The sequence below is a fragment of the Panthera uncia genome, chromosome F2 (assembly GCF_023721935.1).
Source record: "Panthera uncia isolate 11264 chromosome F2, Puncia_PCG_1.0, whole genome shotgun sequence".
Classification (NCBI taxonomy): Eukaryota; Metazoa; Chordata; class Mammalia; order Carnivora; family Felidae; genus Panthera; species Panthera uncia.
In genome coordinates this window covers 77,708,785-77,725,601 of record NC_064812.1, presented here as the reverse complement: position 1 = coordinate 77,725,601, position 16,817 = coordinate 77,708,785, and the positions used below count along the sequence as shown (strand labels likewise).

Here is a 16,817-nt window from a genome sequence, read left to right as displayed (position 1 = left end):
GCAAAGAGCAAGGTCGTGACTGACACAAAAGGAATACCCCCCAGGGGAATAGAGAGGACACTGCGAAGGGCACCCGGGTCACGGTGATGCCAGTAGTCAAACCCAGTAGTAGGTACACCCGTGTACTTACATGTACACTGAATTATTCTTCCTTGTTTTGCATATATCTTCTAAATATCCTTCATATATACCTAATACTTTATAAAATTAAAAAAAAAAAAAAAGCCTACACTGTCTTCAAAGGTGGCAACACTCCAAAGGAAAGGAGATGTTCAAATACAGACAGTGAACCGTATACAATAATTCAAGCATATATCCATTGGTATAGAGATTTCCTAAATTAGGAAGAAAATGCCAGGCTACTAGAGAACAAAACTGAATTATATGCAACTGCTTATTTAAAATAACGTTCCGAGTCTTCCCATGATTGAACAGGCTTTGCTTCGCTTTTGTCCTCTCAAACAGCTAGAAACCAATACTTAACATTTTTGGTGTTTTAACCGTGATGCATGCTGTTTTAATGGCATTTTTGTTTATTAGGACTAGAACCAAATGTATCAACTAGTAAGAAGTGTAGACTTAAACTGTCTTCTTGGTCGTTATGTCTTGAGGTTTATCAGGTGCTGGATGCTATTTAAAGTCCTCTCCATCTAGCTGTCTGACTTCGGAGACTCGTGCTATCTCCCTAGCCCTCCTCTCTACAAAAGAAAAGACTAGATTATTTCCAGTGTTTTATCTGGCTGTTAAAATCCCATGAATATAGTCCTCATCATCTTCATTTAATTTTACCTTTCTTTGCTACTTTTTCCACCTATAAAGCGTAATTATTCACACCCAAGTAACCATGAATTCATTAAAAAATAAACACGAACCCAAAATATTCTTGATCATTCTACTATATTCCCATTAATAAAAGGGCTTTCACTTTAATTTTCATTTATTTCTACTTCTTTATTTAAAGTCAATAATAAAGTCACAACTGTAAAATGGATGCATTTAAAAACACAAAAGATACATTTCAATGACAAAAATATGTAATGGCAACGAAAACCTACTGTATACTTTGCCAAGGTCCACAGAGTAAAAGACCATGTGAGCAAGTCAATCTTCAAATATATCCTTAACAAAAACTCTCTTCTGAATAGTAAAATCATCATTTAAGAATATGTATGTTTACTATCTGGACACGAGCTCCAAAACCGACAGAGTGAGTACGGAGAGGGCGGCCGGGGGGGGGGGGGGTTGCTGGATAAAAACAGGGGGGCACCAGGAATAATACTAAACTTCTAAAACTAACATTTAATTTAAATTAAGTGACCGTTCCTAACAGATGACAATTGTATCAACTATTTTTTTTCCTTGATAGAAATGAGATGGGACATTTCTTAACAGTAACAGCTTAGCAATCATCTAAAAAAAGAAAAACATTGTGGAGATAACACCCAACCCCCCAACCCCTATCAACCTAGCCCTAGAGTCACTGGTATAAAACAAATACCTTCCATGAAATTATCTTTCCCATTACTAAAATACCCTCATTTACTTGAGATAATTCATACTTAGAATATTTCAAATGCTCATTTTTAAATGTGTAGAATTACCAGAGCTGAGATTTTTTAAACCAACTATGTATTACTAATAGTTGAATCTTTGAAAAGAGATAATAACAATCCTTTTACTATGTAGCCGTTGGGTTTCCTTAAACATAGTTGACCAACTACGGGGACCAGGGATGCTGGTGGTAATAAGAGATACACTCAAATTTTTCCTTTTAAAAAATACATAATCCATGTTACATGAAGTAGTAAGTATGTTGCATTGTGTACTTTCTTAACAAGGAATGACTATTTTCAGGCCCTAGTGGGAAGAAAAGGAACAAATCAAAAATGGCATTTACTGTTGTATCGCTGGTAAGCTATAATTAATATTCTAATGACGGATAGTTTAAGTGTGTGATATGAAGAAAAAAGTGATAATTAGAACTTCACCAAAAGCAACAACAACAACAACAAACAACCCACACACCGTGAGAAAGTTAAATGAGCACAACATAGGTCCCAAAGATTACACTATGATTCTGAATTGGATTTTCAAAACAAGAGGCATCTGCATACAATTCCTGTGAACATCTCCTACACTACAAAGATGAGTTTCTTTCTGAGGCTCGCTCAGTCCTACCTTGTCAAAGACAAAGATTCAAATGAACCAGAAGTTCCATTTGCTAAAGTGCACCTGCTTCTGAGAGCAGCCCAAGAAAGGGGCCGTTACTCATGCTCACTCCCTACCTGTCTGTCGTATCGACAGTCATACAGAACAGTGGATTTTTTTTTTAAACCAAACACTTTACACAGTGGACAAGAGAAAAACCCATCCCAAACATACTATCTTCTAAAACTCCAGAGAGTAGGATAACCTCATTGTTTTTAAATACTGAAAATGTAAAGGGTCCATACAAATCAAGAACTGTATCAAGTATATACTTTTTATTTAATATTCACTTGATGTGCTCTTAAAATCTCTAGGAGAGAAGCAGATATTTTCCCATGTCTTTTGGCAATAGATTCAAAAGCAAAAGTAGCAGTGCCACTGAACTCCACGAAACTTTTTTTTAAAGCTAAATTATTCAACATCTGAATTGTTATTGCACTCATAGATTGCCCGGAATACTACAGCAACTCAACAGTAGTGACCGCAACCGAAGTAAGGTGAGTGGGTCTACACAGCATTTGATTTCCTAATTCGCTCAGAAGGTTTTCACAGAGGAAAGGAAAAGAACTGCTGTTCAAAAACCAGTATATGCTTAACAATTATGTAACCTTCTATAAAATGAAATGTAAGCCTCAGCACTACAAATCTGTAAGGAATCAGAAAAGGATTTACGGTATACAAATCTTGAGTATTGTTGTATTCCACTCTTGAAGTCACTCTGAGTTAAAACAGCCTTTTTTCCAAGATTTAAAGAAAAATATATTTTATAAAAAGGGATTCTTTTTAATTACTGAATACATCATTTTTATTACTAAGACAGAAACAAGTTATACCTTTTCCACTATAGTTCGCTCTGTGGAAAGAATTCGCTCTCTTTTAACTCCTAACAAATGCTACATTTTCAAGACTAAAGGAATTATCAGTAGGCATTCTTTCTTCGTGATCTAAGTTATTTTTCTCTAAAATATGTCAAGTAAGCCTTTAAAGATTCAGGGAGAGGGAGTTTCATGATTTTTTCTCTCAGTAAATTCTGAGGTGGTTCCTCTGGCTTCATGGCATCGCTGTGGTCTTTCTCGTCCTCTTCTTTGTTATTCTCCTCCATTTTCTCATCCTCCTCACTGTCTAGAGGCTGAGGGATAAGCTGATTACCCACAAATACGTAAGTATTGATTCTCTGTTTAACCCTCTTTCTTTTCCTTTTGGGTGGAGCCCTCTGAGGAATCCCCTTGGCCTGTATCTCATCATTTATGAAATTTCGAAGTGTACGTCGGATATAAATGCGAGCCAAGTCTTGGAGATTCCGGACGGCACAGGGAGCTAAAAAAAAAAAGAAAAGCGCAAACAAAACACACACACAGAACACATAAAAAAGCAAAACATTACACACTGCTCATTTCTTCACAGAACAAAATATTTCTTAGCAAACGGTAGAAAACACCCAGTATAAAACCTCTTCTTTTTCTAACAAAGATTTCAAAGGTGCTCTCTATATGCCACACCACCATTCTCAATTCTGTGGAAAGCGGGGAGGTATCTGTGTGTAGATATGTGTGTATGTGTGTCCCCAGGTATATGCATGAATATTCTTTGAAAGAGGAAGTACGAACTTAGAAACGGGTTCCGTAAGAATGAAGCAGTTAGGGGATAAGAAGAGAAGACAGATTTTATATCACATATATTTTTTTATATTTTTGATGTTGAAAACCATACAAGAGAACGATCTGTTCCTAAAACTCAAAGGCAACATTTGAACGACCGCCTCAGTCTGAGCTTTAAAGCTTGTGCATGTGTGTACATACACACACACACACTTGGACACACACACACACACCGAGTTTTCCTCTGTAAATCAGTAAGTACAACTTAGGCAAAGGCCCGCCAGAAATCATGCTGTATACAATGTAATAGGCCAAAACAGGCCAAAACACAGATTTCCTTCAGTTATTGATGTTTGTTTCTAGCAAATACAGTCGGTCCTCCGCTCCCATCTCCCACAGATCTGCAAACCCTTAAGCCCTAGAACACATACTCTTCCTTGTAGCCTGCTCTGTTCCAATGCTTTAGACACAGAGAAATTAATTCTCTCGTCCCACGTGAAATTCATTTCTCCTAGTTGCCATCCCTGTGGAAATAAAACTACCATCAAGGAGCCTTCTCAAATGCCTAAACGAAACAAAACATAACCCTCCTCAAACAGCACTAAAAACTCTCCATTTATGTTTTCTTTCTTTACTTTTGGTACTCTTTTTCTGGATACTTCCCTTGCAAACTTTTTTGTTATAACTATGAAATCCTGCCTTCTGTAGGAACTCTTTGGTGTGTGGCCTCCCTCTACCATCAGACTGTAATTGGCCCCCTTCTACCATCAGACTGTAAGCTCCAGGAACGAGGGGCCGTGGCACTTCCTCCTTGTGCTCCGTACAGGGGCCTGCAGTACTAGAAGTGCACAGTCTATCACCCTGTCCAAGGCTCTGAGTGCTTCCTTCCCCTAGACCCTATCACGAACTGGATACACGCTGCAGCAAGGGACAGGGTTTTTGGTAAAACTCCAGCATGGGAGGCCTTTCTAGGCTGATTCAACGATCCCTCAGCACACACCGAAGTGGCCCACGACAAAATCTTTTCTTCAAACTTTTTTCAAGTCCCCTACTGCAATCTGAAATAGAAAAGAATTCCCAAGGGCCATACTGGGCATGTTCAACTAAAAACCATTTGTTCTACTGTCTGGGCCTGCTCCCAACTATCCAACACGGAAACTGAAACATATAACAATTTGAGTTCAAGTCCTGCTTCTGCCATCCATGACTTTTGTGAACACTGGTTAAGTAAAAACAGATGGGAAATCTCATCTCTTATATGTTAAAATGTGTAAACTACCACCTGTTCTGCTTATCGCCCAAAATTGTTAAGCTGTTTCACAGTCACTCAACAACCATGTGTTAAACTATACGCCAGGTACTATTAAAGAGCTCGTTTAGATAGAGTGAACGATTTAGACTAAGAAAGTCCCTGCTCTTATGGAGATTATATATTTGGGGGAGGGATAGATAAGAAATAATTATGACAAAAAAAAGAAGATATGAGAAAAAACACCAATGACATACAAAGTAACATGGGGTATGGCTACTTCCGACTGGGTAGTCCCAATGGTCTCCCCTAGGAGAGGTGTGTCTGAGCTAACATCTAGATGATACGAAGAAACAGCTGTCTGTAAATAGCTTCATGCACAGGGAATGGCGAAAAACACTAGAAGATGAATGAGCTTAGCACGTCCAAAGAGCTGAAAGAAGAATGGTGTCGATGAAGTTTAGAGCAGGAAGCAAACAGTAAGGGAGGTGGTTGGGGTGATCTTGCAGGCCCTGGTAAAAAATGTGCCTTGTATCAAGGGTTTTCAAAAGGCAGGGTCATAATGCAATGAAAATGGCACTGAGGGTCCGCTGTGGAGTATGGATCATAAAGAGAGGGAGCAGGAGCCCAGCGGGAATACTCCAGTAATCCACCTGAGATCTGACCACACTGTGATGCAGATTAGAGTAAGGGAGGTTGGCAGTAAAGACGTAGAGAAACGGACAAGTCTGAAACACACTTTGAAGGCAGGCTGGACGGGCACTGGATGTGGGAGAGTTTTTGGCCCAGGCAGCTTGGTAGATGCGACTGTCAATTAATTACTGACACGACAAAGAGGAAGAGTAGCTGGGGAGGAGCAAATCAAAACTCTGTTCCGTATGAAATCTGGAATGTCTGTGAACATCTCCTGGAAGAAGATTTCAGAAAGGAAAACAACAGTGACACGCTGGCCACCATCTCCGCGTGTTACAGGCAACAGCACACTTAGCGCTGAGGAAAAGGAAGTAGACAGAAGTGAAATAACTTGGTCCCGGTCACAGAGGTCGTAGGTGACAGGGGGTGGAACCTGAACGTGGGCGTTTTGACTGCACGGTCTCTGCTCCTGCCCAACCGCAAGCAGCTGAATCATGTGTCTGGGACTCAGGGGCAAGGGCCAGGGCTGGGGACAGAAATCTGAGAGCCAACAGCCTCTGGCGAGCACCCAAGGGGGAGTGTAGACACAGAAGAAACCTGTGCCTGAGTGAACACTGAAAAAGCAGGGGTGGGGGAGGCTGGTGGAGAATAAATCTATAAAAGAGTTTTGGGAATTTTAATAAAAGAGCTAAGAAATAGAGCTATAATTAGTCTTTTCAGCTGGTCTTTGTTCTTGCACCTTGCTCTCATTTTCGGTGTTCTTTTTTTTTTTTTCGGTATTCTCTTTTAGCACCTGAATTATGTTCATCCTCTGCCAACACTGCTATTCCAAGGACACTGTTAGAATGATGAACCTTTCAATCCTAAACTGTCAGAATACCTCACTTCATAAAGAACCAACTAGACCCAGAATGGCAAAAGATTCAGACTTAAGTCCTAAAATAGCACCCACAAGAGCTTCATGTAAAGTTTGTCTCAATGATACACAAACTTTTAGATAATTCTCAGAATTGAAAATATTCAAAATCCCCCGTATTTTCTATTCTTTAACACTCCCTTGTTTGTAATGCTTCCAGTTACGAGTTAAGGATTTGATACTCACCCTGACTACTATTAAAATTTTATTTTGAATCAAAGCTTTCACTCCAAAATTATAATTAAGGTTATCTCTAACACACACACGGAAGCTCTATTTGTTTTTCACGGGAACCTAGCAGTCAGCACTTTCGTTTTTATTAACAAAGACTGAAAAGGGCATTATATTTAGGCCAATCTCACAAAAGCATCGATTTGGGGCCACTTTTGAACCTACAAAAACAGCAGCTTCTATAAGTGGCCACACAACTGTTGCCACAATTTATGAAGTCTCTTGCCCCTTGAGATTTTTAACAAGCAATATACATTTGGCTTTGCGTTCCTGACAGAGCTCTGAAAACACCTGGGAGTTACCTAAGTGATAAGAGCATAACAGGTTCCTTTCAAGCACCCCTGGGTTTAGGCTAATAAGGCAACTTTTCGTAAGCCCGAGTGAGCGGGCTGGTTGCCAGAGGACTGGAACTTTCACCAGCACCCTCTGGCAGGGGACGAGGGGCTGCAGGTTGAGCCGGTCGTAAATGGCCAATGACTTAATCAATCAAACCTCCATAAAAAGCCTTCACTGCAAGGGTTCGGAGAACTTCCGGGCTGATGAACACACGCAAGTGCCAGAAGGGCCCTCAGAGGAGGCGCGGAAGCTGGGTCCTTCCCACAAACCCTCTGTGCCTCGATTCCAGCCGGCTGTTTCTGTGCTGACCCCTGTTATACTAAACCCCGTAATCCAGTAAGTGAACTATTTTCTTGGGTTCTGTGAGGCACTCCAACAAATTATTGAATTCCAGAAAGGGGTCACGGGAGTTCCTGATTTACAGCCAGGCTGACGGAAACACAGGTGAAAACTTGGACCTGTGGCTGGGGGCTCAAGTCGGAGGAGATGGCGGCAGCCTCGTACAAGCCCTTTAACCTCCGGGGTCTATGCGAACAGTGGTTAGTGATGGGAGGGGTCAGATCACAGGACACCTAGTTGGTGTCCACAAAGAATTCGAGAATTCCTTGGGGTGGAAAAACCCACATGTGTGAGAGATGGAAGTATCTAGTGGGTGGTGTATGGAGGAAAGTTTTGCCTAAGTTGGTATAGAATTTTTCCCTTTTTCCTTTTCCCCTTCTAAAGGGCCCACCTGGACTTGAAGCAGCTCCTTTAGAATGTTGCATACCACCCCGCGAACAAAGGAAAGAAGATGTGAATTGAATCAAAAGTAGTGATAAACCTGAGGAAAATTCTAACTACATTTTAGTAACTATTTATACAGGCAGTTTCATAGCTACAAAATACACTTGCCAGAGATTTGCATGTGTATTTTTTTAGTTCTCTTTTTTTGCTAACATTCTTTCGTAACTTAATCCCCTATAATTAATGAAATAATGTTCTCTAATCAGCAATTTTAACAGAAGAAACTTGTTCTTATTTTCCAAACATCCTATTAAGTTTTGACAAATAGTATCTTCAGAACTTTTTCGTTCTGTGAACATTATTCATAAAAAAGCTTTTATTTTTTACAAAATCGTAATTCCTGGCTCATTTTTATGCTATTGGGAGCTGATGATTTTTTTTTCCCTTTTATTGTAGAGACTTTCGAGTATGTATACGAGTAACAGTATAACGAACCCCATGTACCACTCAGCTTGAACCCTCACCGTACAGCTAATCTTACCACACTCCCGTTTCTTCCTCCCAAATCCACCACAGACGATTGTGATGACAAATTTGGATCGATCATTTCACCTGTAAGTATTTCACAGGTATGACGGATTTTTTTTTTTTTTTTAATTTGGGCTCTTCCCCCTTTTATCCCTTTCGACCAAATTTATGCCCCTACTTTACATTCACAGTTATGTCCATCAACCCACAGAGGATAGTCTTATTAACTACCTAGATCTACACTGTATGGACATCTTTAAAATGAGAAAGAATGAAAATTGCCCATTTGTAACTGTGTTACTGCAAAACCACATTTAGAAACTAGCCTCCTCTAAAGGACACTAAACTAGGGAAACTGTCAGATAAAGAGGAATGTCTCGGGCTACAACAGTCTCCATGAGAAAGTGAAACACCTAAATGGCTGATGCACAGAAGTCCACAGGGACCTCTATAAGGACACTTACATGTCTTTACAGATATACATTATTACATTTGTGGTTAGGCCACCGTGTCACAGAATTTTTTTCATTACTTCTTTTTTGTGACTCTCTAACCTGTTATGATAGGTTAACGAAAATGGTCATAAATATGACCTGTAATTCTAATATTTGGAAAACAGGAGGGAAAAAATAGTTTTACTTTGTTATTATTATTATTATTATTGCTTTTAGTTATTGCTTTTAGCAACGAAATATTCAATGATCTTAGTACGGGATGGTCTACTAAATATTATAGTATGTAGTATATGGTATATACATACACCTATATATACGAGGGAATGTGTGTGTATGGTCTACCAAAAAGTATACTTTGAAATAACTGTACAATGCATGTGAATACAGGTGACAGTTACTTGATTCTGGTGTTCCTAGCACCAGTCCCTTTCAGTCCCAGAATACATCTAGCACGTGTCTCTGAACAGACAGGAAGGAAGTTTAAATTCAACATTCCAGCAGAGTAACTTTACTAACAGAATGGATCTTTTTGATAATCCTTTTTTTAATCATTCTTATTTTCAATTTTCTATATACTCAAGTTTCCTTATGTAATCGTCTTATGTTGCTCTGTTGTGTAGATTGACTCAATTTCGTAACACACAACAGCAAAAAGTACGTTCGGAAAAAATGGCTGATTAACACTTTCCGAATTGTGGAAGGTTCAAAAGTTTTTTTGAACTGAGTGCCTGATTTCTTTCTAAATGAGATTAAAGTAAGAGCACTGTGTCAGAATTGATGCATCTTGTGACTCTGGAAAGAGCGGTCAACAGGTCTCTCTGATGGCAACTCCCGTTACAGAAGAACGCTAGGAAGCCCTCTCCCGGGGTCTAGGGAAGAGACCCCGCCCCTGCCGCTCACTGCCCCTTACCACAGAACCACATGGGTCTGTCTGCACCACCACATACCTTCGTCCCCATGGCAGGAGGAGTGGTCTGTATGGTTCGTGAGTGCGAAGCAGCTGTCCACGTGTGGCCTTTCCCTGGTCTTTTCCTCCGCTCACCCACACATGAAGCTCTGCTCCCCTGCGTTTACGGAGCGAGCCCACACGACGGGAGGCTGGCCACTACTGCCTGTGGCTGCGTGGATAGTCTAATTTAAGGGTGCGGACCAAAGCCATATTCCGCCCCTACTCCTTTAGTAGGTGATAAAAATGACGTTTCAGTTCCTAGCTAATCTGACCGCCAAATCCTTCTCTCCATTGGGAAGGACGTGGAAGAGGGAAAAACAGGCCACAAAAACCACGTAGCTCACAAGACGGTAAAATAAACAATGAAAATAAAGTTACATGTAAAGCCAGGTTCCTTTGAAATATATTCATTTAAAAAGCAAGTTAAAGCAAGAAGTCTACCATGGTAAAGTTAGTTCATTTTTGGGAAGGAACCTTACTCACCGATTTCCAAAATCATGATATATCACAAGCCAATTAACATTACTCTTACCTCTGTTTCTACTTTCAGCTGCAGTAAGTTTATTACTTCCTCCTTCTTGAAATACTGCTTTTTTCTTGATTTCCAACACAAACACCTCTTCTCTCTTCTCACTCTCCCCCAAGTACTCTCATCCATTCTCAAGCTGAAAATGCCATTTTTAGGTTGAGGATTCCCAATTTACACCTCCCCTTGTGCAGTGGGTTTACAACCACTTGACTGCCTGCCATGTGCATGCCAACAGGAAACTCAAACACGGCCAGAATAAAATACCTGATCTTCCTACACCTGTTTCCAAACTATTCCATCGCCAGTCCTGCAAACAGCAATAAATGGTACCACCACTCAGCTAGCCGCTCAAGGCCAAACTCGCCATCCTTCTTTTTCTCTCTACCACCGCCTACAATTTAGTCTACTATTTTTCTACCTTCGAACAAGTCTATCCACAACCAACACTGACTTCACCTTTGATAAGGAAAGCCCTGTATATAATCTATCTTCTATACTCTAGCGAACGAACTTCGACCGCCCTGAAACTTGTTTCCGGTCTTAGAACAACCAAGCTCTTTTCAGCTCAAATAAAGGCTGTTGTGTTTGTCATCCTTCTGTGTAGAAAATGACAACAAATTTAATATAATTAGTAAAGTCACAGGTATAATTAGTAAATTCATGATTTCTTTCACCTGCCCCTTCTTTTCATATGTCCATGAAGGCAGCTGTGTCTGGTGCAAGGTAGGAGTTTTAACCCACCCCCACAAAAAAGCTGAATAAATCTGTTGAATATATAAGTGCATGTTTATTCGATTTTTCATAATTATATAGTCCATTAAATCCCAACCATAAGAGTTTAACAACAGTCACGGTTCAGTCGGAAAGGACCAACAGTTACTTACGGAGTCCTACGGAATCTGGTTTGCCATTATCATTCTTACTTGGTTGTACAAGAGGAGCAAATGAAACAGCAAGGATATTTTTACTTTCCCAAGTGTTTTGTCCAGTTCGCATAATTTGTGTTAACTATTTGGAGGAAAACACAGAAACAGAATAGCTTAATCCTGGAAATGCGATCACCTTACAGTCACAGTTTTGTTTTCATGGAATAACTGCCAATGGTTGCTATATAATCACCTGTATTTGAGTGCAACCAAATTACTACCATTTAAATGCTTACCATAAAATAACACAGAAGAAATCACAAATATTTGCAGCTCAAGATAGATAAATCAATGTATGTAGAATATCCAAATATGGTCGAGTGACCCATCATGTTATATTTGGGGTCTGATACCTTCTAGGGGTCTCATTCCAACCCACACCTGCCAGTGGATCCCAAATTAGATGTTTCACATAGGTTCAGTTGTTTGGTTAAAGCATTATATAAAGCATTAATAAAACCACGTTCTGATTACTGTACCAATGAGTCAACTTCATGGCTGCGCATGATGGTCATAAAATGCAGATTCTAATTCTAATCGCAACTTAGTATTTCACAAATAAACGTAATTAATCACAAGAGCATTACAAGTTTTACCTACCTGGCAAAAACTCATCCCCAGTCCTTGGAAAAAAAAAAAACTAGCTCAGTACATGGCTTGATCAAGCTGAATTAATATCTTCAATTTCTATTATAAAAATAAGCTCATTTGACATTCGGATGATAGTATATAATTAATATTTAATAAAATACCAATGGGAAGCCCTATCTTAAAAATATTTGGAAAGGTATTTTCAACAGATAACAGAAGATTGTTCATCTGGGAGTCTCAACTCTGGAAGCATTCAAGTAACAATGTTTTTCCAGGAATGTTTTTTAATGAATGTTTTTATATTATGTCTTTTTAATTACGGACAAACAATTTGCTACAGAGCTTAGTGCATGGTAATGGTGAAATCTACTGAGCTGCAAATAACATGCTGTGATGTTAAGGGACCCCCTCCCCGAAGATTATAAACTCCAAAATGATGAGGCAAGGTCCCAGTTGTCTTATGTAATTTATCTTCTACCGTGTAAACCACAAGGCATTTTAAACCTCTCAAATTTAGGTTAATATGAATATTAAGGATTTGTTTTGAAATGCATTTTTATAAAAATTCTTTTTTGAGAGAGAGAGAGAGAGAGAGAGCACACACGTGTGAGCAAAGCGCAAGCAGGGGAGGGGCAGAGGGAGGCGGAGAGAGAGAATCTCCAGCAGGCTCCACAGGGGTTGAGGTCATGACCATGAGATCGTGACCTGAGCTGAAATCGAGTCAGACACTTACCCGCCTGAGCCACCCAGGTCGCTCCATGTTTATAAATTTTTAAAGTAATTTCCTTTTGAAAGATCCACCCATTTCCTGAATACATTAGTATTTCATACACTTACTATCCCTAATAATTCCAAACCGAAGGCAGATAAATAACTGAAAAAATATTTTCAAATGAGTCTATGTCATACTAAATCGAGATTTAAAAATTTACTTGTTTCGTTAATGGATTTAAGCAGTCCAAACCAAATCCCAAATAGAATTTCTCTTTTCTACGCTCAAAGAACTAAAGAATGTTGGAAACTGAGTGGCTAGTAGAGATCTTCACACTCAACTGAACAGCTCTGGGTACAAAAACTGTGGGAGGAAGCAACTTGGCAAACATCACACAGGCTAAGCTCTGGGGAGACGAAAATCTCTTCAAACCCTAGTAGAAGGATCTCTTCTGTATCTGCTTTGGTTCAAGAGTCTGTTTCAAGGTTTTGTTTTTGTTGTTTTTATAGCTAGATCTGTGAAGAGTACTGCTTCCTTAAAAATCACAGCCTACTTTTCACTGATAGAACATTTCCCACCTTAAACTAACGTGCTTAAGCAAAGGGCAGAAGTTACCTGATCTTCTATAGGCATGACCAGAATGCCTCCAACTTTCAGTAAGATTTTCATGTAGTTTTCATGGTCCTTCTGGACACCAGCCCCACAATAAATGCGGTCATACTGATGGCTGTCAGACGCTATCTGGAGGCAATTACCAACCACAAATGCGGGTTCACAGAACTCAAATCTGCACGAAAAAACAAACATCTTTTAATTCATTTAAACAAAAGGTTAAATCTAAAAAAATTAACATAATCCACTTCTTTGCAATAGTGAAGTTACCAAAATTAAGGATAAAATATCAGGAGATTTGATTTAAATATCATATTTATGAAGTTAAACTGACCAAATATATAGTTTTATTATCAATGATATAATTCACATTTTTAAAACAACCTGTTTTTTTGCCATACTGAAACTTCACTTAGGGCTTAAAAAACGAGCATAAGGAAAAGCTCCTCATGATACCAATCTTGTGATGCCCCACAAGTGATAGATACTAAGTTCACCTTCCGCTGCCCTTTCCAAAAAAAAAAAAAAAAAAAAAAAAGCCGATGGGCCAGCGGCCATGAAAAGGGCTCGTGCAGTCCACATCTCTGTTTGACATTTCTGCCGTGGCTGACAGTGGCAAAGCTTCGCCAGGAAAGGACGCACTTCAGCAACCGCTATGATTAGGGAGATTTTAGCAGAGGTACATTACAGGGCTGCTATGTGACTGCTGCTTTGGCCCCTGGGATCTCCCTATGCAACAGAAGGAGACAGGGTTTCAAAGCAAAGGCATCTTGTCCAGGCCACCTGTTCCTGGTTACAGTGTTGGTTCACGGTATAGAGAGTTATGCTTTTACAAACTATCCTATTTAGACTCCTACTTTATTCCTTAAGGTGTAGCAAATCTGTAAATAGTTTCTAACGTATAACATTAATTAAAACCCAATGCACTAATAAAACATATAATCTTTTAGAAAACTAATTCATGGAATATCCTTTTACTTTTAAGTTGATTAACGTTAATATGACCACACGTAAAAGTCAGGCTATTATTTGAGGATGGAATAATCCATGTTAAAAGTTTCGGCATGCGGGAAAAAATGACAATGATTGAATCATAATCATTTCTACTTTGTAAAACATATCCTGTCCTTTGCTAATTAATAGACTTATTACATAACAACTTTTCATTAAAATTCACTAAACAACAGACACGTTATATTCACTAATGTTTAAAGAAGAGTTTACCAGAACTATGCCCTGTCTTTGGTCCCCTACCTTCTTAGTGGAGGCTTAGAGGTGGGCTGGGAAGGGTTGAGGAGTTGGGATGGGATGACTTATCAGTGTACCCTCTCTTGCCCATACCCCCACACTAGGGTAGAGTCCATGCCTCATTATTTCTTTCACTGTAACTGCCTCCTCGCTGCTCACACTTTTCAGGTCTCCCCTCCATCATTTTGCTCCCTACTGCAGAGGACGGAGTGAAGCTCCTTAGAGTGCCACATGGGGCTCTCTTTATGACCCTACCATCAAGCTCTCCTGCCAGATTCATTTCCTGCCTCTGCCTTCCCTGCTCTTCCCCCTCACCGCGCCCCCCCCCACACACATACTATGTTGTAGCCAAACTGAATTACAGTTGACCCTTGAACAAGGCGGAGGTTAGAGGTGCTGACCCCCTCCCTGCTGTCAAACATCCGAGTATAACTTACGACTCCCCCAAAACTTAACCACTAACAAACTACTGTTGACCGGAGGCCTCACAATGACCACATAAACGGATGACTAGCACTTTTTAGTTACATGTACTTCATACTGTATTCTTACAAAAAGGTAAGCTAGAGAAAGGAAAATATTAAGAAAATAAGTAAGAGAAAATACACGTATAGCACCGTACTAAAATCTGCATTTAAGCCGTCCTGCGCAGTTTAAGCCCATGTTGTTCAAGAGTCAACTGTGTGTGCTTCTGGTTGCTTAGAGGAAGTAGCACAAATTGTTTGGAAATCCTGTAGCTGGGTACATGCGGCTCCTTTGACTGAAATGCCCTTCCCTCTCTCCTTCCCTTGATAAATGCTTACCATCCCTTCAAGACACAGTTCGAGTATTAGTTTTAGTAATGAAATCTTACCCAACTCTATTTTAACAGTGTCTCATTCTTCCTACTAGCATGGTACACATAAAACTGCACCTAGGCTAGGGCCATGCTTAAATCCCTTTTAAACTCAAGATTATGGGATGACCTAGGATTGCCTAAGATATGGCCAAAGTATAGTTTCTTGACTTTTAAGTATAAGATACTGTGGATCATGTGGTGTAATCATTCTACCAAACCCACAGTAAGCATTCTTTAACAAGAAAACATTAGACTATTTTCAAGGAAATCTAAAAATCTTTATTCTTATACAAATTCATCTTAAATAATTTAATTTTATGATAATTTAAGTCAGTCTTATTTTTTGGGAATTTGTATTTTAAAAATTAAATTATTCAACCTCTTTTATCAAGTCTATTAAATCAACTTAAAAAATATGCTTACGGTTTAAAAAGCTTCCTATTTGTTAAAAATACATGGTAACTTACAGAACTATTACTTAAGACAACACCATTATGAGTACACAACTTACGATTAAGACCACTTCTCAGATTAGTGACAGTTTATCCGTCCTCATCCAAGCAAAATTAATTAGAAATAATTTAGTGCCTGATTCTAAAATCAAAGGTGTGATTCTGGTCAAATTTCCTAAGAAGCACAATTCATTAAGTGAAATATTATTTATCGAGCCCAGTTGTGTGTAAAGATTGGAAACAGAATGGGAAACACTCAAGCCTACATCTAGTGGAAGAGACAAGAATCAAAGAATGTCACTAATACAGACTTACAGCTATAATAAATGCTCTAAAGGAAAGGAATATGATTCCATAAGACTAAGGACGAAAGGAAATAGACCTAGGGAATCGGAGAAAGGCTCCCTGAGAAATGTCAAGATGAGACAGGACAATGTAGAACCACAGGGGAGCCACGATGGTCGTCACTAGCCACGTGTGGATACTGAGCCATTAAAATGCAGCTAGTCCAAATTGAGCTGTACTGTGAGGATAAAATTCACACGGGATTTCAAAGATTTAGCCCAAAATAAATGTAAAATAGCGCAATATTTCTTTTATTTATGTGTAGGGGTGTGTGTATTTCAACAGCCACATAAACTAAAGACACTAAACAAATACCCTTCTGCTTATAATCTCTGACGAGGCGCTTCAAATACTTTCTCCTTAATGCAGGCTTCCCTTTGAAACATTCCCCTGGTATTCCTTTCTATTTCTGTGAATATTTCTTCTGAGTTTTAAATGTATCTCCACCACCTATGACAGTCCTCAGAATACATTTACTAAGAGAACCATACAAAAAACATAAATGTTTTCTACCTATCCACTTTGAATAGGAACCCAAAAAATCTTAGGACTAGAAGAGAAACTTGCCCAGAAAGATACAGAAAAATATGTGTCTATGATACTTTCTATAACAGTATGACGATCCTTGCTGTACTAAACTGGTCACTATAAAAAGCCGTAACTTCATGCTACAGAAGATAGTTTTTCTCAAAGTGCCAAAAAAGGCAAAACTCGAATAATTTCAAAAAATCCTCACCT

The 16,817-nt window shown here is 39.2% G+C and overlaps 1 protein-coding gene across 2 annotated transcripts in view; it reads right to left on the bottom strand.

Moving 5' to 3' along the window:
- Positions 1-925: 925 nt before the first annotated feature.
- The window catches only part of PCMTD1 (protein-L-isoaspartate (D-aspartate) O-methyltransferase domain containing 1), a 67,653-nt gene continuing 51,761 nt past the window's right edge, over positions 926-16,817 (bottom strand). For both annotated transcript variants that reach the window (XM_049633714.1, XM_049633715.1), the window contains 3 exons: positions 13,200-13,371; positions 11,240-11,363; positions 926-3,525 (listed from right to left, as the gene is read on the bottom strand). In XM_049633714.1, coding sequence (XP_049489671.1) covers positions 3,158-3,525; positions 11,240-11,363; positions 13,200-13,371 — 664 coding nt within the window. In that variant the 3' untranslated portion in view covers positions 926-3,157. The remainder of the gene's footprint in view (positions 3,526-11,239; positions 11,364-13,199; positions 13,372-16,817) is intronic.